The sequence below is a fragment of the Catharus ustulatus genome, chromosome 1 (genome assembly GCF_009819885.2).
Source record: "Catharus ustulatus isolate bCatUst1 chromosome 1, bCatUst1.pri.v2, whole genome shotgun sequence".
NCBI lineage: Eukaryota > Metazoa > Chordata > Aves > Passeriformes > Turdidae > Catharus > Catharus ustulatus.
Window position 1 is genome coordinate 44180646 of NC_046221.1, and position 24148 is coordinate 44204793.

At 36.6% G+C, this 24148-nt stretch overlaps 1 protein-coding gene across 2 annotated transcripts in view; it reads right to left on the reverse strand.

Annotated features, from left to right (window-relative positions):
- Positions 1–24148, reverse strand: part of ZNRF2 (zinc and ring finger 2) — a 53965-nt gene that overhangs the window by 22474 nt on the left and 7343 nt on the right. For both annotated transcript variants that reach the window (XR_004417078.1, XM_033052348.1), the window contains exon 2: positions 2254–2349. Coding sequence is in view for 1 of the 2 variants with exons in the window: in XM_033052348.1 (XP_032908239.1) it covers positions 2254–2349 (96 nt within the window). In the remaining variant the exon portion in view is untranslated. The remainder of the gene's footprint in view (positions 1–2253; positions 2350–24148) is intronic.

The following is a 24148-nucleotide window of genomic DNA, read 5'->3' on the forward strand; positions in this document are numbered from 1 at the left end:
GACCAAAACTACAACACAAAGTAACAACTGAGCACTGCACAACTCAGAAGCCATATCCCCAATCTCTTCATGCTGCAGTGATTTAAATAGCCAGCTACAGGCTATAATTTAAGATTTAGTCCGTCACTCCAGGAGCTAACCAACTGGAGCCACAAGGATCAATGCACACTTCTCTGAAGTGCTTATGAAAATGAGACCATACTTCTAAGTATCTCTCTCAACCAGCCTACCTAATTTGATAGTTTCCTTATTTCACACTTACACAACCATTTCCTAGAATCAGTTTTCTGAGGTTCACTGTACAGCAAACAGACTCCCAAACTGAGAGAGGACTTGCTGCTGTTAATTAATATTGCATTGCCCACAACCACTTTTGTCATGCTACAGATTATCCAGAGTGGCTTCAGCTGTCACTCACAGGTTTTACTTCTGCTCATTTGTTGACTTAAAAAACTGCAAAGGTAACAAGATGGCCCAAAGGAGCTCCAACCAGCAGTGTGTAAACTGAAACAATGCAAGAAGGAAAAAGGAGTGTGAATATGACACTGCTGTGACTCAAACATCCTAAATGATACTGAGAGGTTACACCATGCAATTGCCATATCTTCGAACAAAAGTTAGTCAGCTGAATGCATTCATGTACGTGTAGGAAGCAGCAGGGGAAAAGGATTTCAGTCAGTCAAATTTGTGCACAGCCCATCAGATGGATTAGTGCCAGAGTTTGTTCTCTGCCAGTCTGCCTCCTCCTGCTCCACCCTAACTGATCCCAAGTGCATTTTCTTGCCCTGACTGGGGCAACTAGCCTGCTTCTCTTCTCTCCAACGTCCAACATCCCTCAGTACACAATTTATCTTGGAAAATGCTCAGACCTGAATTTAAAAAGGAAAAATAAAGAGGAAAAAAGCCCTCTCTGTTAGATGAAGTCAAACTTCTCAAACATAGGTATGGTAACACCAGGAAGAAAAAAAAAGAAATATTTACTTTTCCTCAGTACTGTCCTTTCAAATGGATTTCACAACTCTAAGCATATGATTTCAAATTATTTTTGGAATTAAGGGCCAGTAGTATTGGAGAGCATTATTCTATCCAAAGAATAAGATGAGCCAAACCATTCTTCAAGACTTGTTTCAATAAAATGGTCCAGTGTAGAATAGCCTAACGGCAAGGTGCCTGGAGGGTCAAAGAGCCCAGGTTATTTATGCAGTAAATAACTTATGTCGGAAGGGACTTCTGGTGGTCTTCTGGTCCAGCCCCTCACCCAGAGCATGACCAAGTTAGACTAAATTGCTCAAGGATGGAGGTTGCATGTGTCTTCACGTGTCTTGACCCCCTCTCATTATGTGACATTTCTACTTAACTCTGATTCAGATTTTTCCCTGACATAACTTGTAAGCACCAACTTTCAGCTTCTTGCTGTTCACCTCCAAAGAAAGTCCAGCTCTCTCTCCTCTCTATAATGTCTTTCTAACTGCAGTCCGTTCCAACATTTTACAACTGGTGGGCAATAATCTCATTAAAGATGCACTGTAAGATTTTTTGCCAAAGCAGGCACTAAAATTTCAATAAGATTTTCTAATTCCTGGTTTCCTCAAACCATTTGATGTGTTTGCCATAGAATTGAATGTCAGCCTAAACCATAGAGATAGAAAGGTTTGATCTCAGTGGCAAAAGTCCTGTTTACCTTGCATTAAAGCTTGCCTGTAAGGAGAGCTTAGTAGTAGGGGAAAAAAACAGCACTACTGCAGGTCATTCATTTGATATTGGCCAGTTTGATTAAAATACCAAAAACATATAACCAGTCTTTATGAAGTACCACATATGGAATCAACTAAAGAAGTTCTTTAGCTCCTTCCAGAAAGTGTAATTTTCTTGAACAATGTTCAAATGCACAGCATGTTAAGTAACAATGAAGTCCTCAGGAGACTCACTACTTGATGTCATTAGATGAAAGGATTTGTAAGCTACACATACCTCAACTTGACAATAAGCACACACTGACCAGTGGTCAAAAATGGCATAAACACATTCAAATAAGACTAATTTTATATTTGCAGAACACAGGGCAAATTATATTGGCATGCAGTACATAAAGACCAAGTTCTTAGGAATTAATTTGAAAAAATAAACTACAAGCAAAAAAATACATAATTTCTGAGTCCACCAAAATAGCTACCAGAATGTCTTATTAAGTAAAGGATTATTATCACACATGTTTAAAATGAATAAGTAATTATCAGCTTACTTCTTTCTTACCATTGTAGGTTATCCTTGGTTTTGTCAAACACATCACAAGATGTAAATCCATTTCGTCAGAAGATACAAATTTTGAACATACAGGGCACTTGAATCCTATGGAAAATAAAAATATGTAAGTGTGAGCATACTCAACCATGTAGCAAATATATTCAAGCCAAAAAGCTATTCTGCACACACAAAAAGAAAGTAAAAAGAAATCCTGGAGGCTTTTCGGTTTTGATCTGACATTTCTTACATGAATACGATTCCCTTGGTTTCAAAAGATCTCAAAATGGACCACTGTTTCTGGAAATCATTCTGTTGACAACTGCAAACATTGTCAGTACCTCTGCTACACAAACTTTCTCAACAACTTAAAAACAGTTTAGGGCAGGAGCAAGAAGATCATATGACTACTAAAACAGAAATTACAAATGTGTAGGGGACACAGTCATAAACATTTGAACTTGGGCAAGAATCCTGAATTAACATGTTCATTTTTTACCAGGAGTTGCACTGAAACTTTAACCAAGGATCTTGGTTTCACATCTTGTCATACAAGCTGCAGCATCTTTTACCAGTCTGGGGCACTGGGAAAATATTAACTCAGGGGTGTTGCCTCACCTACTGATTCACTAATACTTCCTGTAGCACTGAATTTGTTTGACTGCTCTCATCCTAGCCAAGCACGACCTTGTTTAGCTTTTGAGGTCACTGCCTCAGGCAACATGGGGTAAAGAATAATTAAGACAGTCTGGATTGTGATGCAACTGCATAACAGTCTATGACAAAAGTGCTTAATACCTTTATTTATGTCATTGCCAAAGACAGCAGTCTTTCAGTTAAAGGACAAGATCAGCTGGACAACTTTTACAGTCCACAGAAGAGCCTGATTGATTTTGATCTGCTGAGTAATTAACACACAAGGGAAAGACAAAGCACCACCAACAGGGATCTCGATGCATAGTACTTGTTAAGGAGTACACCTACAGGGAGATTGTGCAACAGGACAACATTTGGTAAAAATACCTAATCTACATCTGCTCTCAGCACAAAGGCACAACTTGGATGCTGTGAAGAATAATGATGCAGGCCTGTATAAAAGGTCACTGCACCTTCCATCAGCACACCCATGTGGCGTGCTCCCACATGTTTTAATTTGCTGCCTCTTACTTTTATATTTCTAACCTTGGGAGTCCACAATAAACCAAGGCAGTCAAGTATGACCAGTAACTTGATGCTGCACTTTCAAATAACGATGTCTGAGAATTTTCATCTTTGTTGTTAATTATTATCCAGATGCAGATCAAGCAACTAACTCAAAGCATTAGCACTTGATACAAGTACTGCACTTCCTTTATCAAGAAAATTATTTATTTCTTACAGCTCATTGGAAGCAAGTCAAAGAGGACAGCCACTAACAACCATAAGGAACTTGAGGCTGCAGCCAAACATGTGCTGCAAACCACTTCCTGAGATAAAGTACAGTGCTGCTTCTTCCAATTTTAGTCATATCTATTTCTTTGTGTCAATCTTACACTTCAGTTTAAATATTGCTCTTCTTTCTTTAATTTTATTCCTCCTCCCCCCAGCCACATTTTTACAAACAACAGATCAATAAGCATAGAATAGCCAAACATTTTTTGGAAAAAACTAGTTGAAAGCATTAATTTACTTGTTGAAAGTTTTATCAGTGACCTCAACATGACTAAAATCAAAATGAGTATCTCAGTCCTCCAAACACCCGAACCCACCCATTAGTGCTCTGTTAGGAGCTTCTTCAAAAGCTGACTCAGGATAAACTTTTTCTCAATCTTTATCACCCTACTGTTGCTAATCATTAGGTTTTGACTAGACTTATAGACCCATGCATTATTCTCATTTATATGCTTCTATAAGGCATAATTGACAACACAGTTTGATGTGAAAAAGCCTCTAGCTTCCTTTCATGCTTCAGACCAAGTCCTACTGTGACAGAAGGGGGTGTTTCCACTACAGCAAGTTAACTTTTATGTTCATGGCTAGTTAAGCACTGAGACAGTCATTAACAAGTTCCCTCTGCTTTCAGGACAGAACACTTCTAGTCATGAGCATATGTAATTGGGACTGACAGAGAGCAGGGACAACCACCAACAGGTCCTTAAAAATATTGTTAAAGTTAACAGCGATGAGAAGGAATGTAATCCCAGGAATTCTTGGAGCAAATATTTTAATCCAAATAAAATATTGGGGAGAGCTTGAGTGAATAATAATGATAATTTAATAATAATACTGCTTTTACTTAAAACCGTGCTTGAAGATAGCTGTGAAAAATCTTTCAGGTTATCCACCTAGAGTATTCAGGTGAATACGCTTTTACTAACATGCACTTGCCTTTAAACCTAGTAAATAATCTGTGTTCTAGCAATACAGTAAATATTTTAACAATACATTTTGTTGTGGGTTGTCCTGTGCCAGGGGGATGTGCAGGCAATGGTTAAGCAACTACAAACATCCTCCTGACACAGTAAGTCTAGGATACCTGACTGCTCTAGCTCGACTCAGTGTGCTTTAAGGAGCAACTTGGTTGACAGAAGTAGAAGGTGTATTTGTGGAAAATATGTTTTTCCACTGACCATAACCAGCTGTATGCCAGAGATTAGCATTATAGCAGAAAAAGAGTCTTGGGCTCACAATGCTTGCTGAAACATTCTTTAAATACAAGTGAAATCCGATTTCTCATTCCTTCAAAATGTTCTGCTGCAATCCAGCTCCTGGATTTAGCCATCTTCCCAAGAGATGTGTAGTGTAAGTTTTATGTGAAGGAAATTACCATTTACAACTGCTTTTAGTAACCCCAAAGAACAATTATTGTGACTATAGACAAAATATTTACTTTATTCTAACTGTATTTGAAAAATATAAATAAGTGAACAATCTACACTGTCCACAAGCCAGTTGAAGGTCCTTATAAAAAGCTCATCTTTTCCTACCTTTCCTCAAATCAGAAGGCAATAGTTTCATGACCCAGTTTACAATTAAGTACTGGGTAAGAACAAAGAACTCTATTGTACCCCTGCCCAGCAGGCTAACAATATTTATAGCCTATGTTTGTTTTTACCATCTCCTCAAGGAAGAATTCCAATAACTTAAGAAAGTTTCACATGACTTTAATAATCAGCAATGGGTCAGAAATAACTTGCTCTCTACATGACTTGTGTTACTCAGTTTTGTAGGCATTTGGAAAAAAACGTGGAAGCAGTTATCAGATGAGGTAGCATCACATTAAGTATCTCCCAAAACCCTATGAAACTCAATCAACTATTTTCTCACTTTCTTTACAAGGAGAGCACAACAGATAATACACAGTTCTAGGTAAAAATCCAGCTCTTAGGAAGGTGTTGATTTCACAGCATCACTTATTTTTGCCCCAGATGACAACTACCACTTTTGCATTAGTGTTGTAACTGTTGCCACATCACTGCAAAGTAGTCCTTCCTTCTCCCACAGTAGAGAACTCAGCCTATGATACCCTTAAATCAGCTGAAGGGACAACCTCTCACCCCATTCCCAACATACAGAAGTACAGCACTAAAGAACTGAGCACCAAAACTGAGCAAGCACACACATCTAGCTGACTTCTACAACTGTAACCTTAGGAGGGCAGGGAGTCAAATTCTTACAAACTCCCACCATCTAGTTTCACAAACCTGACTACAATACTGAAAGTAGCACATTACTTAAAACAAAACTAAAATTCTGGGAAAAAAATTACAATTACAAGAAACAGAAACAGAACAAAAAGTTGCAGTACGCCTACTAGAAAATCCCAAGGTGACCGAGAAAATCTGAACTAACTAAACCTGCTTAAGTATCAGGACTTACATCAGAGGTGAATTCTGTCTCTCATTCTCTCTTGAATGTATCACTTTCCTCAAGCTCTGACATCTTTTGCAAGTGAACCTGCAGTTAGTCAAGAAATCCCATCTTCTCTCACATCCATCTACCAAACTCACAATTTTCATCTCTGGCAGACTTGGGAACTACCCACAGGGACAAGGTTGATGGGTGGCCACTCATTCTACCGGCACCAATTTCAACCTCCTAGTGATACCTCATGGTGTTTGCCTTGCTTTGCAAACATCAGACTGCTTAACTTGCACTTCAGTGCACAGCAGAGCAAACATAACATCCTATGAAAAACGAACTCCTGAATTGCTAAGATTTTTACAAAATCATACCAGCACTTATTCTGGAACATCTACTCTGTGGTGCAGAAAAAGAGAACTGCTAAGAGCTTCCAGACAACACAGTGCAGAGTGTCACAAAACTGCATATAAAGAAATATGTTAGACTTGCACAAAAGAGTGGATGATCCTTTGGGTCAATATTAAACAGCTGTACCAAGAAGCAAGCACAAATAAAACCTGCACCAACACAAAAGATTGAATCAGCCTGATCAGAGTAACTTCTCATCAGAAAACATCAACTGGAACACTGCCAAAGCTAAACTAAAAGTAGAATGGGAGCAGTTGCTCTTTTAAAGTATGCAGCAAATTACTATTTTAGTCAATATCCTTGTGTTTTCAAATAAGATGGATAAATCTACCTTGTTTTGCATTTAAAGAAGTCATAAGAGAAATCCTTGCATCCACACACTTTTCCTAAGGTGTATTTGAAAATAAGACGCCTGACAAATGTTACTTACATATTCACACATGTTCTGAGGTACTTAGCAAAAGAAATACAGACAATCTGGAAACACAGTATCCAGTAAATTTGATGGAATGAAGGTGGTATGTAAAATGACTATGACACAAAGAAAGCCTGCATAATGATGCTAAAAAGGAAACAATACAACACCAAAAAAGAGTTGGTTACTTCTTATGTGTTCAGTAGACATGGGAAACAGTCAGTAACTCTGCTCAGTATAAAACACATGTAGACTGGGAAGTGTGCACTCTTTATCTTTTTCCTCTAGTCTGAAAAAAACCAGGTTACTCTAATCTTTCCTCAAAGGCCCGGATGCCTAAACCTTTCATTGCTCTTGTCCTCTGGCCTCTCTCCAACCTTAACATTGCCAAGAACTGGGCAGAGTTTTCAGGCTCAGACTTCACAGGTCCTAAGCAGAAATTAATATTTACCTGTTACAGTGTTCCATTACACTAGGTGTTAGTATATATGGACCTATCTATACACAGCAATATCTCTTTCATGGGTGTATATATAGGTAGGTACATTTTAAACAAACCAACGGGTGACTGGCTCATTCTTCCCATGTCTCACAACAACCCCCTAAAACTTTAGCAGAATAGTTGCTAGCCAAGTCCATTTTTAGTGTTATATTTCTGCTCACATTTATTAACTCTTATCCGTCTTTTTTTAATCCTTTAACTTTGTTAAAAAATAATGAATGCAAATTTTGCCCTCCATAGTGCTTATAAGTTTAACATTTTATTTAGTTTTTTCAAGTGCCCAGCCTTCAAGAAAGGTGGTTGAAAACAGATCCAAAGCAGATCACTGTGGTATTTGATTTGAATTGCTTTCCCAAAGCAGCTGTAGGATTTTTTTCCCCCAACTACTTCAGCATCCATCTACTTTTTCACCTAGACCAAATTCTCTAAGTTGGCTTGTAAGAATATACACCAAAATAGCATAAATACTTTAAAGTCAAAGCATAATGCCTTTGTTTCTTCCACTCCTTCCTTTTCTGTTCAACTATGTAGAAGACTATGAAGTGAAATTTTAAGAAAAATAAATGGAAATAATTTAGCTTCTCAGTGAGGTAACAGTCCTGGTCAAGATAAAATTCTATTATTCCCTTCCTCTGAAAACTAATTTGTAAAACTTGAAGAAGTATTTAAAAAAAAAAAAAAGCTATCCAGTAAAGACCACATCATGGTCTATCAGAATTATATGGTCACACAATTCTCTCTTCTCCTCAGACAGCTGAAATGAAAAAAAGAATGAGTAATTCTGTAAGCTCAAAACCATGAAGCTTTGCACATGAAAGCATATTGCTTTAACACAGCCAACATCTTGCCTGACAAGTTTACCCTAACCATCAAAGAGAATATGAAAATTATTTCACACTAAATTCAAGAACAAAGAATATTTTAAAAAGTCTAAGTTAGAAAGCAAAAGAAAAAAGAGCATTACCAATTCCCAGGGAACCTTCTAGAGGAAAACTTCCAGATGCTGTAGCAGGGAATACAAATGGCTACTCAGAGAAACTTTGCTATTTTATGGACACTAGTCTTTTGTTAAGGAAGAAAATGTCTCAGTGAAAAATCACATCTAGTTTTCTACCTTTCATCCTTCCTTATGCTGTCAATTGTCTAAGCCAGGAGAACACAGCACCACCTGGAAAGACTTTTGGAGATGAAAAGAAATAAAGAAATACTCTCCTCACTTTGGGACAGAATATGAAATCAAACAGAAATAAGGAACACAATACAAACATTCTAACCTCTGTCTTTTCTAGAAAACTGAGCCACAGTAAGAACAAATAAGCACTTACTGATTTCAGGTTTATAATCTAGTAGGGTTTTCTTGCCCACTTTTGTGCCATAACATAGAAGTAAACAAACCTGTGGATTCCTTGAGGGAAACAAGGGATTTTTTTCTTGTATTTTCTGATTTACATGCCCCACAGAACTCAGTGGGAAAGGGAGATATATAAAGTGGGGGATAAAAAAAATACTTGAACTATTTTAGTTAAGGAGTCCATAGAATAACCAGAAAATATATGTTTGGCTAATACTTCATCTCCTAAGCAAAAAGTTATGAAAGATAGAATCTTATTACATAACTTCTTCAGTTCCCTTCGTCTTTGTATCTGGGAAAGTTAGAACTGAAAAATACAGTACGGAATGAAGATGAGAAATTGAACAAGACATTTTCTGACTTATAAACAAAGCCTTTGTCAACTTCACAACTTCAGGTGTCTAATATCAATGTAAAAGTATCATATGATGGTGATTATAATTGACAGCTGCACAGTTTTAGAAACGGAATGAACAGTTAAGAAAGAGAAAAAAAGACCAATTTTAATACCTCTTGCAAACCAAAAGATGAAATTAAAGGCAGGAAAGACCTGTGGAAAGATTGATATTAACTTTAAATAGAAAAATGAGAACAGCTGTTATTACAGGAACAGCTTTTTAAAAGTGACATTTCAGATCAATGCAAGCAAGAGTGACATTTCAGATCAATGCAAGCAAGAAGGAAAGACCTTTTTAGCTCCACCTGTTTTGCGGGTCAGTGTTACCTCCCTATCCATCCTGTCATCCGCAGGGATCTGTACTCAGATATAAGCTAAATGAGAGATTGCTCAAGTCTCCATCATGCAAAGTCCTAGAGTATTTGCACTTTCAAACTGACAAGTATATAAACAAGAACAGTTTTTCAAGTGACTTGTAAGCCATTAATTCACTCTTTAACTTACTACTTCATTATCTGCATTTCAGACACTTCCCATTACAGTTCCATACCACAAGTTTCTCAATGGATTTGAAGTAGCTGAAGAATGACAAGTGTGAATATAAACTTTGGTTGGGAGCAAGCCTTGGTTTTCATATAAAAATGAAACCAAACCCTTAACCCAGAAGATTTAAGCTTTTGGTTTATGATGCTTAAGAAGCATATTTTCAACTAGCAACCAAAAACTCCACCTAAGAGGAGACTGTCCAGAAGACTGTCTTTCACATCCATTGTATTTTCTCAAGGGAGGGGGACAGGGGAAAGAACCCAAGGAAATACACTTCTTTTCCACATAGGTGTGATGACTCCCTTCCAAAATCTGACTCAAGGACAAGAAAAGAAAGACACTTCTCTCCAATGTCTCTCCATCATCTTTGGCAAGCAGAGGCAAGAGTAAGGTTCCCCTCTAGACTCACCAGCAGGGTCACATAAGGAATATGGGAAGAAACTAACCCTATCACCATTTCAGAGGCTTCTGTACACAAGTGGGACTACTTGCCACCTGGTGAAGCCTTGTGGAGCTGAGCTGTTGTCTGAATATGAACTTCAGCCAGGGTGGACACATTTTTGAGTCTAAGTGACTACCTTCTTCAGAAAGCAACTAGCCAGAAAGCACAGTCAGTGGTTCAGAGCACAAATGCATTTTATTTGCACTTGGCAGTCAAGATCAACCAGTCTAACTAGCTCACTTATGATGACAGATAACCCACTGCAGGCCAGCTTGGAAGTCTGAAAACTTTTAAGCAATGAAATGTCTGCAAATTCTTACTTCAGAGATACCCCACATTCCCATTGCTTTTTTCTTCTTAACTCACCTACCACAGTTCAAAGAGGAAGAATTCTCTGTCATTCCCAGTCTCTCCTGAACCTATACATTTGTTTTTTTCTTTCTTCCTGAATTTTGCTACTCCCTCAATTTTCTCTTACTGACTGGAGCAACATTTTTCTCAAATACCCAAAAAGGTCTTTCCACTCATCATTTCACAATACAAGTGGAAGAAGACAGACAGGACAACTGTATTCTCCTGTCAGAAGAAGGCACTTCTTGAGCGACTGAGTAATTTGGCAAGACAACTACAAATTTTTAAATGCAGGGAACCAGTTTGTCTACACTCCCGTGCCCTACTTCATACTGTCAATAAAGTCACTACTTTCAAAAACATACCAGGGTTAAAGAAAATTTTCCATTAGAAATCACATCATTGAAAAGAGTATAGGAAGAGCTGCTCCAAGATAAGAAGAAACAAGTCCTACTTTTTCAAAATGCACAGGCGTAAATATCTTGAAAACTTGCACTGTACAGCACAACAAATCTGACCAAAATTACATGAAGCACAATAACAAGAGAGGAGAGGGTGTCTATACCATGCTGAGAATATATTTAATGATAGCTAAAAGGGAAGAGGTATGATGTGAAAATGGCTGAAAATGGTTGACAGGATGACTAAACTGAACACGTGAAACAGAGCATCTTGTTGGATGCAGAGAAATCTTCTGAGCAAACTGGCCAAAATGCATACGAGGTCTTACAAAAAAAAAAGAAATGGGAGAGAGAAAGTAAACACTGCACTTGAAACGCAGCAGACAGGAACAACGGAGCAAGCCCCAGGAGAAGGCAGCATCTTAGAAGACAGCACAGATAATGATGCTGCTTGAAAGCATGCAGAAGACAAAAGTCTTTCGGAGAATCTGAGAACTATTACTCTACTACACAAACAAGGTGATAATGGAGACCTGAGAAAGCACAGCATTTACAGACAATTAGTCTGCTGTCTACAAAGTTTTTGCCAAAGTAAGTGAGGGTAAAAAAAAAAAAAAAAAGAGGTCCTCACTAAGGCAAAACTTTGTAAAGTCTGATTTAGTCGAAATACTTACCAATAACCTACTTGTTCCTGCAGAAATAGAGGTAGCAGTGACAAAAAAAAAAGGGGAAAACCAATCAATGACAAAAAAATCAGAGTACGAAATAAAAAGATTACATCTGGGAAGAATATATGCAAGTAAAATGTTAAATTATTATGTGGGATGTTCCCAGGAGTTTATATATTAATTCTAAACAGAATAATGATTCATTTTTTGACAGCAGCATCAAATTACATACCAAAAGTACTTATTATTACATTTATTACTCAGTATAATTTTAGGAAAAATTTACCTATTACAGTTTCAAGAAAGTCAAGAACAAAGGTCTCAAAGCATACCTGTTTTCTTGTGCTTTTCATCTATTTTTTCATCACACATACAATAATTTTTATTACTTAAGCACAACAGCATATTTTCCTGTATTATTATACTCTATATTTCCCCCTTTATCTCTCCTAATGAGCAGCCCTCCATAGATTACATCATCTATCAATTCATCAGGGAAATATCTAACCAATGCACTCATTTACTTTCATTCACTTGAAACTGGTGCGAGTTGAGTAAATAGGGCTGGTTGGTTGGTTGGTTGGTTATTTAAATTTGTTGAGGGGAGGTTGTTTGGGGGATTTGGGGATGGTTTTCTGTGCTTTTTGTTCATTTGGCTTGGTTTTTTTTCCCAGAATAGGAGTATGGCTTATGAATAAGAACAGAACTTATTATAAAATTCTGTCTTAAAAGTACCATCAATTGTCAGAACAAAGGGATTTTCTTTAAGGATTAATTTAAAGGATTTATTTAAAAGTACTGACATTCTCTACTTGTCATAAAGCAGCCTTTTGTTTTTAAATAGAAAATTCAGCTAAGAGAAGTTCACTCTACATTGACCCACACACTCTTCCAACTTGGAGAATATTTACCTTAATGTATGGGCTATTGGCCAAACTAGGGTGTTGGATCACAAGAAGCTAGACATTCAAGATAATTAAAGAGAACATTACAAAATACAGACATCTGAGGGTTAGTTACAAACCATGTAAATTTCAAAAATGTACACTGGAATGAGACCATTAAATTACCCAGTATTAACATAATTTAAGTGTTTAACATGAATAGCATACTAATTTTGGGAAAATGTGTTGCTGAAGTTTCAAAACCACGCATCTATGTAATGCAACCACTAGTTTTGCTAAAGTTCTATGTCTAAGACAGAACCTCTAAGAGCATTTGTATTGGGAATGCACCATTGTGAAGAAAGCGTCCAAAGTACCAAAGAGCAACAGTAAAGACGACACATTATTAGTTCAGAAAAAGACAGAACTGAAGCCAAAAAGATATAACCCCCCCAACTATTTATTGTCAGTAAAAAGTGAATAAAAGCTATTGAGTTACATGCTTTAAACATATAAATGAGAGATTTGTCTATATTTAGTCTTTCACCTCTATTAAGAGAATACACAGCACATGTAACATTCTGCAAAATCTTTAAGAACATCCATAAATCCCAAACCAAACAAACTTTCAAATTATATATTACACTGCTGCTACCACAGCAACTAAGGCAGAAATGTAATTCTTGCTTTTTCATGGCTAAGATATCACCATTTGAACAAACTGTTCATACTCTGTATCATTATATTTTATATTATTATTATAAAATATCTTATATTTTAAATATCCCTTGTAAAGAATGCTACTGAGCATTTTCTTTTTTTTTTTTTTTTCACTTTACAACTGCTGCATTGGTCTATCAGTCAAACTGTTGAGAAATTTGATTAGTTACCCATTTTAAACTTGTGCAGAAGAGAAACATCTTGTTTACATTAACCAAATCATCTAATAAGATGCACATATGCATGCATACACACAGAGCATAGAATCGAAATGAATTTCAACAGGGATCTCTAGTTGGAAAAAAAAATTAGATTGAATGATAGTTTGACTTTTCAGCAGTTTGAAAAAACGACATGGTAACTCAAATGTTTTTACTTAGCTAATTTCATCTTTCACATAGGGTGCTATGTCCTTTGATATACATAAGCCACACATGTAAAAAAAAATCAAAAAAGGTAGATGCTGCCTTGAGTTTGAAAGCTGAGATAGTGTGAAACTGCAACATGCTAATGAATTATACTTTAATGAGAAAAGTTGTTGAGATTTGTGGTTTTTGTTTTTTTTGACTAAAGAGCAATCATAATTAGTGTTCCTGTTTCAGGAGTGTAGAATTCTTATTAGATCCGAATCAGAACATGCCAAGTGGTAAAAATATATGCTTGTTCACAAATATGTATTAGTCCCTCCTCCAAAGAGTTTACACTCCAAAATAAACAAGAACAAGCAATGGTTATAATGGGAGCAATGTCTCCATCATAAACTTGAGAAAGGGAGTAAGAAACTAGTCCTACCTTACATAGAAAGTCAAATAAGTCTCCTAAGTCTCCAGCTGTTACCCTATATAAAAATGCCTATTTGCCCGCAATGACAATGAAACAAGGGTCACAGAAAAAATAAATCAGATACATAAATTTGCTCTGCCTTTCTATGTAGCACTGACTTCTTAACCAGCACGTTACCTAATGAGTTAGCAAGGCTCTACCACAGGTCCCTAAATCCAATGACTGTGTAGTTTAAACATAAATAATACAAATCTCATTGAAAAAAATTGTTGTTTTGAAAGAATTAAAAAGCTCTTTAGAACAGTTCTTGATAGCAGCATAAAAAATGCCAGAGTTTGAGCCTGTATCCCCTCCCAACTTATTTACATGTTCATCCCTTCACCTTCCTTCTCTGCTGCATTAGCCAATTTGAAGATTGACTAGATGAAAACAGCAGCTAGAGGTCAAAGACCAGTAAGGTGCATCCAAATAAACCCTTCCATGACATAAAAAACTCCAAACAAACAGTTAAAAAAACCACCATGCTAAAAAACTGTGGACTTGCAGAACAAGAGACAAGTTCATGAAAATATGTCCCAAATCCGCACTGTATACATACTTTACCAGCGAACAACTTACTTATAGAGAAAAACTTTCCACAATACACATTAAATAACCCAACACTTAGGATTTAATTCTCTTCAGAGAGGCACTCAAAAATTATTTTTTAATGCCTCTCACACATTAGACATCTAAAGCCCTGAGGTAAACTACTTAGGACAACTACTACTACCACCCCAATATCAAAACAATTAGAGACACGAATTTGTATCTATTTTCCCATAGTAGTCTTTCATTCTGGTTGAAATTCGTAACTTTCCAAAATAGTCTGTGAAGGAAGCAATAGCTCTCAAAAGGCACTTTTACTTTGCAAACCATTGCCCAAGCAATAAAGATTTCACACTGCTAAGTGTTCAGGCTGAACACTGAATTGTCACATTGTTAATTCTATCACTTAACATAATTTAAAGACATTTTTCTTTTTCAAATTAAATCTTCTCCTTTATCTAAGAGGAGCATTAGTACCTCAAAAATACTTCTGCTTCAGTAGACAGGAGATGTACTTTCAATGTCTAATGAAATAAAAATCCCCATGATGGTCTTGAAGAATACATCTCTCACACTTAAACAGTTACCATTTTTCTAAAAGGCCTTCTTATTCTGGATTTTAGGAGAGGTCAAAGGGGCTTTTTCCCACATGGACACAAGTTTAAATCCACTCCTTTCATTGTGGAAGAAGCCCTCAGAAGGCAAGTAAGTCCACTGCACACAGGTGAGCACAAGAGTAACTGTGATAAATTTCACAATACAGCCACACACACAATAGTGAGATTAAGCCAGGTGTAAGTCATGAGCTCTGGTGAAAAGACAGACTTGTTCCAGTTCTTCCATAGCAAATTCTATCTGTATTTAAGACTTCTCAGAAATAAGTTATAGGCACATAAAGGACAGCCTCTGCCTCCCAGCTTTGTGGGTTTATCAAGTAACATTTTTTAAAACTTGCCTTTAACTACCATTTTTGGGAACACTTAATAAAAGCTCCTAAGGGAAGCCTGGCATTCCCAGCAGTCTCCACTAAAGCATACTCTTCTTTCTAGAGGAGGTCTTGCCATACCTGTCCTTTACAGCACTTGTATCAAATCGGAGATCAGTAAACCAAGAGATGTGCCACTAAGAGAAACCTATTTTATTGGGTTTTTCCCTTGAAATGAAGCAATACTCAATACAATTTCTGGCTTTGAACAGTGCAAATGCCATTTAAACCACTTAAACTTCTGTCTCTTCTTTCCAGAACTGTGCAGATATTGTACCATTGTTTTATTAATCCTGTAACCTACAACTGCCGTTTCTGGTCTGGAAGATATCTCTGCAGGGCAGTGGGCAAGCTACAGAAAACTATCATCTCTCTAATTGTTTAGGGAGTTCCTCCAGCTCCAGGCTCCAATATGAGCAAATGCTGAACTTCTTCTGTGAACAGAAGACTTCAGCCTGGTACAGTCTCTGTCAGGTACTGTGCCCAGAACATGGTAGGACAGACTGAAATTCTGCTCCTTGTTTAAAACTAGTACTTAGCTACAACTGCATCAGAATTGTCCAGAAGCTGGACTACAAGGAAAATATAGATGCAGTTGGAAGAGTTACGTCAAAAATACGGGAATAAAATACTTTTATACATGATAATACATTTTTGGGTGGAAGTCAAAAACAAAAAATGGTCTTTCTTCACTATTGTGTAAATAGGACAATTTGTATTGACATCAGAGATATTCAAAACAACACTGTACATTTAACTCTTAATTAATAGAAGGATGTTCACAGCACTTAACATCTATACAATAACTTCCAGAAGAAAAATAAAAACTCATTTACCAGGTGTCTACCTGCAATAAAGTTCATATGGGTTGCACTAAATCTTGATATGGACTGATCTTGTTACACTGTCACCTAGTTATGCTAGAGCCACACAGTGACAGCTTCTAGGGGAAAAGGTGATCTAAGCTCAGAAAAACAAAATCCAATGTGTGTCAATACACTGTGCTACCAACCTGCAACACGGATGGGATTGTAACTCCTGCAGTACCTTATTCTTCTTGGTCTGGCTGGGTTTGTCATGAAGCTAAGGGCAGTGCTACCAAAAATTAAACAGCAAGCCTACTGGAATCAGTTCCAAATATTGAAAGAATAATCCAGTATTGTAAGCTATTAGTATTCTGGCAAGAACACGCATACACAAATCGGAGTCTTTAAAACCAATTTAGATAAAAATTCTCATCTCAAATGTATTAATATGGATAGCTACAAAGTTGCCTTATTTTTAATAGAGAAATGGCTTGTACACAAGCAATTCACAAAAGATACAGGAACATCTAAAGTGCCAGTTATGACAACTTGTATTATCAATTCCTATTCCCTCAGGACAGTTTTACAGAAAGAAACAAAATTAATCAAGGAAAGAAAAACCCTTATAAAACTACCAACTTTTGTCTTGCACAGACTAATCTCTTAAAGTAGGTTTTAAATTTATTTAATGTAAATGTACATGGTGGGCTCCATCTCCAACCAAGCAAATACAAATAGCATTTCATTTGCAGTCCAATCACTGTATGTTTCTGTAATAACTATTCAGGGAAAAAACTGTTCTTATACCAAACCCAAAAAATCCGAATACCAGGGAAATAACTTCCAGAATGTGACTTCAGTAAAAACTCAGGACTTACAAAAATAATCATGTTATATATAATTTCTAAAATGAAGCAGGATTAAGAGGAGGGTAAAAAAAATAACAATAAATAATAATTGAAAGGTAGAATGCAGCCCTGGAAATCACCCAACAACTTGCCACATTTCCCAGATATATATGGCAGGGGTCCAACCTAAACAAAGCAGAGTTACCCATAACTTAGGGACAAGTGATTTGGAAACACATCTTTTCCAAGACACTAAGGAAACTCTAATATTAATTCTGCTTAATGATGGATTTCCATTTTTCATTTAGAACACACATTCCAGCAATTGAAATAGCAAAACCAGTTTATTTTCTTTTCTTCCTAAAATTCACCTTATCTCTTCCAGTAGTTAGTACAAGAAATGCACGTGGGTTCCTTTTTTATTTGTTTAGTAGCAAACCGAATAAAGCTGCCAATGTTCTTATAGAACCTGGTGTAGTGATATGGTAGTATACCTAAAGGTCTTCAGCATAAAAAGGAATTCATATTTACTTAAGATTTCCACCCCTAAGGCAAATCCTGCAAGACATTGCTAAAAAGATGACAGCAAGTAGAGGAAAAAAGCACATACTGTCTTAAATAAACTGCACCTAACAATATTAAAAAATATTCAAACCACATAGCTCTCTGCAGCAGGGTCATAAAAAAAAAAGATAAAAGGTCACTAAAGTATTTACAAAACTTGTTTTCACACAGGAATCAAAGTATTACTGCGTTTTTCATCTTGGCTTTGAAAGCCATTAAGTGAAATTAATTATTCACATTTTGTTATTTTTCTTCCAAACACAAGACAGATCTTGTCTTGTTACCTCAGCATTATTGGATGCAAAACTATCCCTTTTCAAAATATTTCAGGATACCACCTTGTAGATTTTATCCTCTTGTCAAGAAAAACTAATATTATTTCTAAAGGTTAATCTTTTAGTGAACCTCTATTGCTCAAGGCATCTTTCTAATACCAACTCAAAACATATCAGAGGTTTCTCCATGTTTTTAAACATTTAAGGTCAAATAAGTTTAATTCTCTTTTTAAAACACTAGTGTCACAGAGCACCAAACAGTGTGAGAACAGTAAGAATCTGCATAATTTGCTTTTTCTTTTCAACTTCCACATACTGTGAGGAACCAAGCAGGGAAGTCCAGCCGAAACCACAAGCCTAACAAAACTTTCAGCAGAAAATGAGAACTAGCTCCAGAAAGTCCTTAAACCACGTGAAAAACAAACAACAGAGATGAAACTAAGAACAAGGAAGCTGGTGGTTTAGCAATGTTCTGGAAAAGCTGTGACAGAAAGAAACCTATTTTCTTAGATAAAAGTGAACAAGTTGATAAATTTCTGATAAAAAAAAAAAAAGTAACTGCAGGTCTGAGAGTCAAACTTGGAAAGAATGACAAAGAGCCTTCCAGGGAAGTGTAGCTGGTCTACCCTCAAGGCTGTCAAAGTTGCTTTCCGCGGCACTGGGGGAAATGAGAGTCTATCACAAACTCTTGTTCTTTCAGCTAGGATAGAAGAGCCCAGGCAGGACGCTTTGGCCCGAGTGGCACCGACAGTTCCTGTGCCGTGCCGTGGCTCACCTGGGGCCGCAGGAGCCCCGAGCACCTGGCGGGAGCGGCCACCGGGACCCGGCTCCGCCTGAGCTGTCCAGGGCGCGGGTGCTGAACAGGTTCTGCCGCCGAGACTCGCCCGGGCCGCTGGCTTCTCCTCTCCTCAGCTCACACAGAGCGGCTCCTGACCCCAAACAATTTATCCTCCATTACCAACCTTTCGGTAATCCTGTTATTAAGTGCAGTTAGACAAATATCACAAGAATGACACCAACATATTAATATATGAGGTCTGTCTTCTGCAGCCATGCCAGGATCAAGCCCTTTAAGATTTTACTCTCAGCCTTAGGCTGAGATTCATGGCTTAAAGGCACAAAGATAAAAATTTCAGTTTGTGTACCAGGATGATGAGGTTTGTGCAAGTGTAACAGAAACCCTGAAATTCTCTATTTATACAGCACGAATGCCAATTTGTATAAACAGTCACAGTGGTACTTTCGTCTGTGTTATGGAAACGTTTTTTACAGCCCAAACAGCTGTTTTTAGTTTTAAAGAATAATTGCTGCTGGCTTTCTTGTTTATACAAGAAGCAGTAGCTTCAATTTTACTAGCTAACACAAACAGTAACACTAGATAACTCTATACACAAGCCTTTTCAATTAATTCTCTTATCAATCTATCCTCCTGAATCTCAATAGGCACTCAGCCACTGACAGAAACAATCAACCTATGTTTATAAAGACAGTTACTTTATTGTTAAATGTTGTCTTCTTCATTACCACCCTGGTCCTTTTTTGTCAGACACATCTAGTAAATTAGAGCTTTCAACAAGCCTAATTCAAAGTAAGAGGCTATAAAAATTGAGAGGTACTAAGTGCAATAAATGTCCTTTCAGTTACATTTCAAGGCTATATATGCATCATTGAAATTGTAGCTAATAGCTAGCAAGAGTCAAGTACAATTAGAAAATAAAGAGTCTTCATGACTGTAATGAGAAAAGAACTTTTAAAAAATGCATTAATTGCAAAATTCTGCATTCAAAATTGGAAATCAGTTGCAAAACAGTAAGAGTAATTTGCTTACTAGGAATTTTTCCAATGGTAAAATTAGTTGTCAAAATAAAATACCAGAGAAATTAGATGATTTACCACCAAGAAATTAAGAAAGAATAAACATCATCTGCACAGAATGCACTAAACCCAGCTGATCCCATATTCCAGTGCTGGTAGGAACCCCAAAGTCTCTTCACATGCTATGAACATCAGAGAGACTTTTGCCCATACATCACTCATTAGAATTAAATCTGTCCTTACAAGGTCTGTGGCATAAAGTTCTTGGAGAAAAGTCATTTTATGCATAACAACCTAATTATGATAATGATTTTTTCTAAATGATTAATTAATTTTCAAAATACTCTGTGAGAAAGGAACAAAGAATGTTTAAGTATTGCTTACAACAACAACTGATTGAAAGCGCTGGCAAAGTATCTTTTTTCTTGTACACAGTACTTTCTGTGTACAAGTACTTGTGGTGATGTTCCTAATCCTCAGTTAGAGGGTTCAATTGCCATAGTATTTGCTGACTTCCAGAGTTAGGAAAGCACCACTAAAATTTGCTTACAATTGATGTGTTTCTGCAGAGGGCTACAAATCTAACAATTTAAGAGCATGAATACTGAGACTGCAGAAAGAGCTCCTTCCCCTTCAGCACAGAAGAAATGCTTGTCAGTTACAGAAGACAATTCCTGACAAGTGAGATTATGCCCTCCAAGGTAGATTTGTGAGTAAACCAAAAGTTCTGCACGAGCACGACTCACAGACTGGAGTAAAGATGTCCTCACAGTGGTTTAGCTATACCAATAGCTTAAAAACATTGTACCTAGTACATTTATCATCACTGCCTGAAGGAGTATAAGGCTTAGAATGTTAGACAGAAACTATAGGAGGGAAAATAAAAGAAAATAAAGGTCCTGTCTTGAGGCTTTTCTTCCTCTCCTACTTCTATCTGAAATTTCATGTCTGAAATCAAATTGCAAGTGTGCAATTTTGTAAATTTACAAATCCTTAAGGCATAAACAGAAAACCAATAGGATTAGAATTTAATATGTTGACATTTAAATTCCAGGCTATAGCGCCTTGTGCTAAATGTACAGACGATTTACATGGTTATCGCTTTGAGGAGCAAGTTTAATCAGTTGTAACTCATATGTGCTTCAAAATACTGTTAACAAAAAGCAAAATTTATATCACAATTTTCAAGTTTGGGGAAATGCAAGTTAGAAAATTTGAAATTCAAGAAAATACCTATGAACAGACACCCTAAAATAAATAATCAAAATGGCCTCTCTCTTTGATACAGAGTTAATTATCTATTTCAGTACGTTTCTCTTCAGTTAATTAATACTACTGATATGACAATTGCTAGATAAAACTAGGATATTAAAGTTAAAATCCAAATTACATATAATACCCTAAATTGTGTCTTTTAAGAAAAACAAAGAAACAAGTACTAAACTCAAACACTGATCATCTTTTTAAATGTATTTTTAAAATCTAGCTAAATATGCAGTACTTCTGCATATTTATTTTTGTTTTCAATAGCACTACAGTTGCTAATAAAGGTGTTGCAAGTAAGATGACTCATCCACACAGAAAACAGCAAAAGGGTGGGGAAAAGGAAAAAAAGGAGAGGCTCCCAAAAAGTAACACAGAGCTTTTGCGTCACAGGACCATAGTTTAAAAGATAAGAAAACAACTGTATCAGTACTCATATCCTTTCATTCCAATTCCCTCTAAATTAAGAAAGCAATGAACACCACCATTCCATACAGATCTTTCCTTCTCCCTTGCTCACAGTTATAATCATCCAAGCTTACAATGCTTTTAAACATTTCTTCTAAACAAAGCTTTAAAGCAAAATGTACAACCATTAAATACATGTAAAAGGCTGGTTGCCTGCACACCTCTAAAGAAGTCACACATACCAGCTCAGCCCACTAGGAGGAACTTTCGCCCTCCAGCTCCAAATGTGTTCATCATTTCCTCTGACTTCATCAGCTGAACACAACTATGTGTGCTTCATGACTGGAGAGGCAAGTGGAGACACAAAGAGAATAACCTGGGCTGAACACATCATCCATCCCCCCTGTCGCACAATATAAAACACATTATTTGCATTAGTTTCCTTATCCCTTTGTTCGCAGCAAAACAAGTCCCACATTTCCAAGGAACATTTCCTCCACTCCTTAGTTTTATGCTGTCACTGGATCTCGATCTTATCAAGTGCATGAAAACCAGATTATTTTGGTACACGGTTTATTATTCTAGCAATGGCATCTGTATTTCCTCCAAACCAGAAGCTATTTCAGTACTGTATTTTATTTCAATAATATTTTCAACACCTCATTTTTCCACATCCATGGTTATGAAGAAGTTCAGTGTCATGTGTCTTTGGTAATGTTATCACTTACACAACACACAAATTCAGATACAGCACACTGGGATATAAACTAATCCAACAACCAAGCCATAGCAAACATGCATTACTCTTCAATTAATTTTAATTGTATTTCAGTCCTTAAGAAGCGAGCCAATGCCTGTACACTTGTCATCTGGTATCTCAATATTAGACATCTAGTATGCAAATGTTAGGACAGCTGAATCAGATACTCAAAGCGTGTTTCTTTGATAGCATGCAGCCCTTTTCCATATGGAATTTCATGTTGTTTTCATTCATGTGCTGTTTTAGTAGATCATTTCTCTTCAGGCAGCAACAGTTTTATGGCACTATTGCATGGGTGGACCAAGTATCTTATTTTTTACACAGCACTTTAAACACACAGAAATAGTTTTACAATAATGTTTCATTATTTTGGAATTATAATTTGTTAATAGATTGCTAAACTTTAACAAAAAAATCAGGTCATCTTTGTTCTGCTTTGTACTCAGGCAGCCAATCTACTTGTCATTCATTGAGAAATACTTCCAATATAAAATTAAACAACTATCTATCCAAACTGATCTGACTGCCTCTAACAATTATACCCACATGGTTAAGAGAGTGAAAAAATACCCTAATAACTCAAACTAGCTATAATTTACAACTGAGTTTGAAAAAAATCACAACACTGAAAAATCAGAAGGAAAGTTGCCTAGCTAACCCTGTATCCGAGCACTTCACACCTGAATTCAGCCATAACACCTTTTAGAAAACTTCATCACCATCAGCTCTGAAAATGAATCATGATTATTCAATCTAAGACGTTACAGGAGCCCTGAGCCACTCATTCACATGCAAACTATGCCTTGCAATATTCAGAACACAGGTATGTGATTTTGGACTCATTCTTCCCAAAGGACAACAACACATAGAAGAAAATGGACAGCAAATTCTCAAGTCTGGTATCTTAAGCTACTTCAGTCATCCTTGCTGATGCAGTAAAGACAGTGAGAAGAAAGAGAACTGCCTCACACCAAAAGCAAAGCAGTTAAATGACCACAGAGAACCGCATTTTACAATTGTCACTGTTCTTTATGTTCTGGAGATTGTCCACCATCATCTCTCTGACATTTGCTTGTAGGGTCACAGCATTTTCTTGAGAGAAGCAAGATTCTTTATCCCCAAACTAGAACTTTTATCCACATTCAAACTGAAGAATAAAGGAGTGATAATCTTCATTCTACAATAAGTAAAACTTCTGATAGCTGCAGGAAATCAGTATTCAAAGTAACATGATTTTCTGGGAACTATCTAAGATTCTTGACAAGATGACTATCTAGTTTTAAGTTTTCTGAAATACTATCACCAGATTGGTCCAGATTTTGTTACTAAAAAACTAAGATTCTCAAAATACTGCTTATGTGTTCAGGCAATCTGCAAAAAACACCTCTGAGCAGTCTCTTCTTTTGCTGCACATGGAAAACTTCACATCTGTTAGTGTATGCTATGACAGTTTTTATTTTAGCAGTACAGAACAACTGCATTTAGGTTACACACAGTACAATTCAGCAAGAGCACGTCCTTCAATTTTCTGTCAAATTCAACACTCAAAGACAAATGTATCTGTATTTTAATAAGACATGGGATCTTCCCCTTTCTGCATTGAGTGCTGTAAGCGCCTTAACTATATTTCAACTCAGTAAATTGCACATACATCTACACTTCAGGGGAAAAAAAAATTCCAGTAGAGTCATAACTAAGCTTCATTTTTCTACCTTCATGAAATATGCTAGTGTTGGCATAAAAAATACTGTAATTTAGTAGTATTGACAGTATTCCAGATGCTCAAGTAACATCCCGTATCTAAAAACTCCACCTTCAACTTATTAACCATAATGAAAATGCAGTATAAATCAATCTGACATAAGGACTAATTACGGGAGCCCA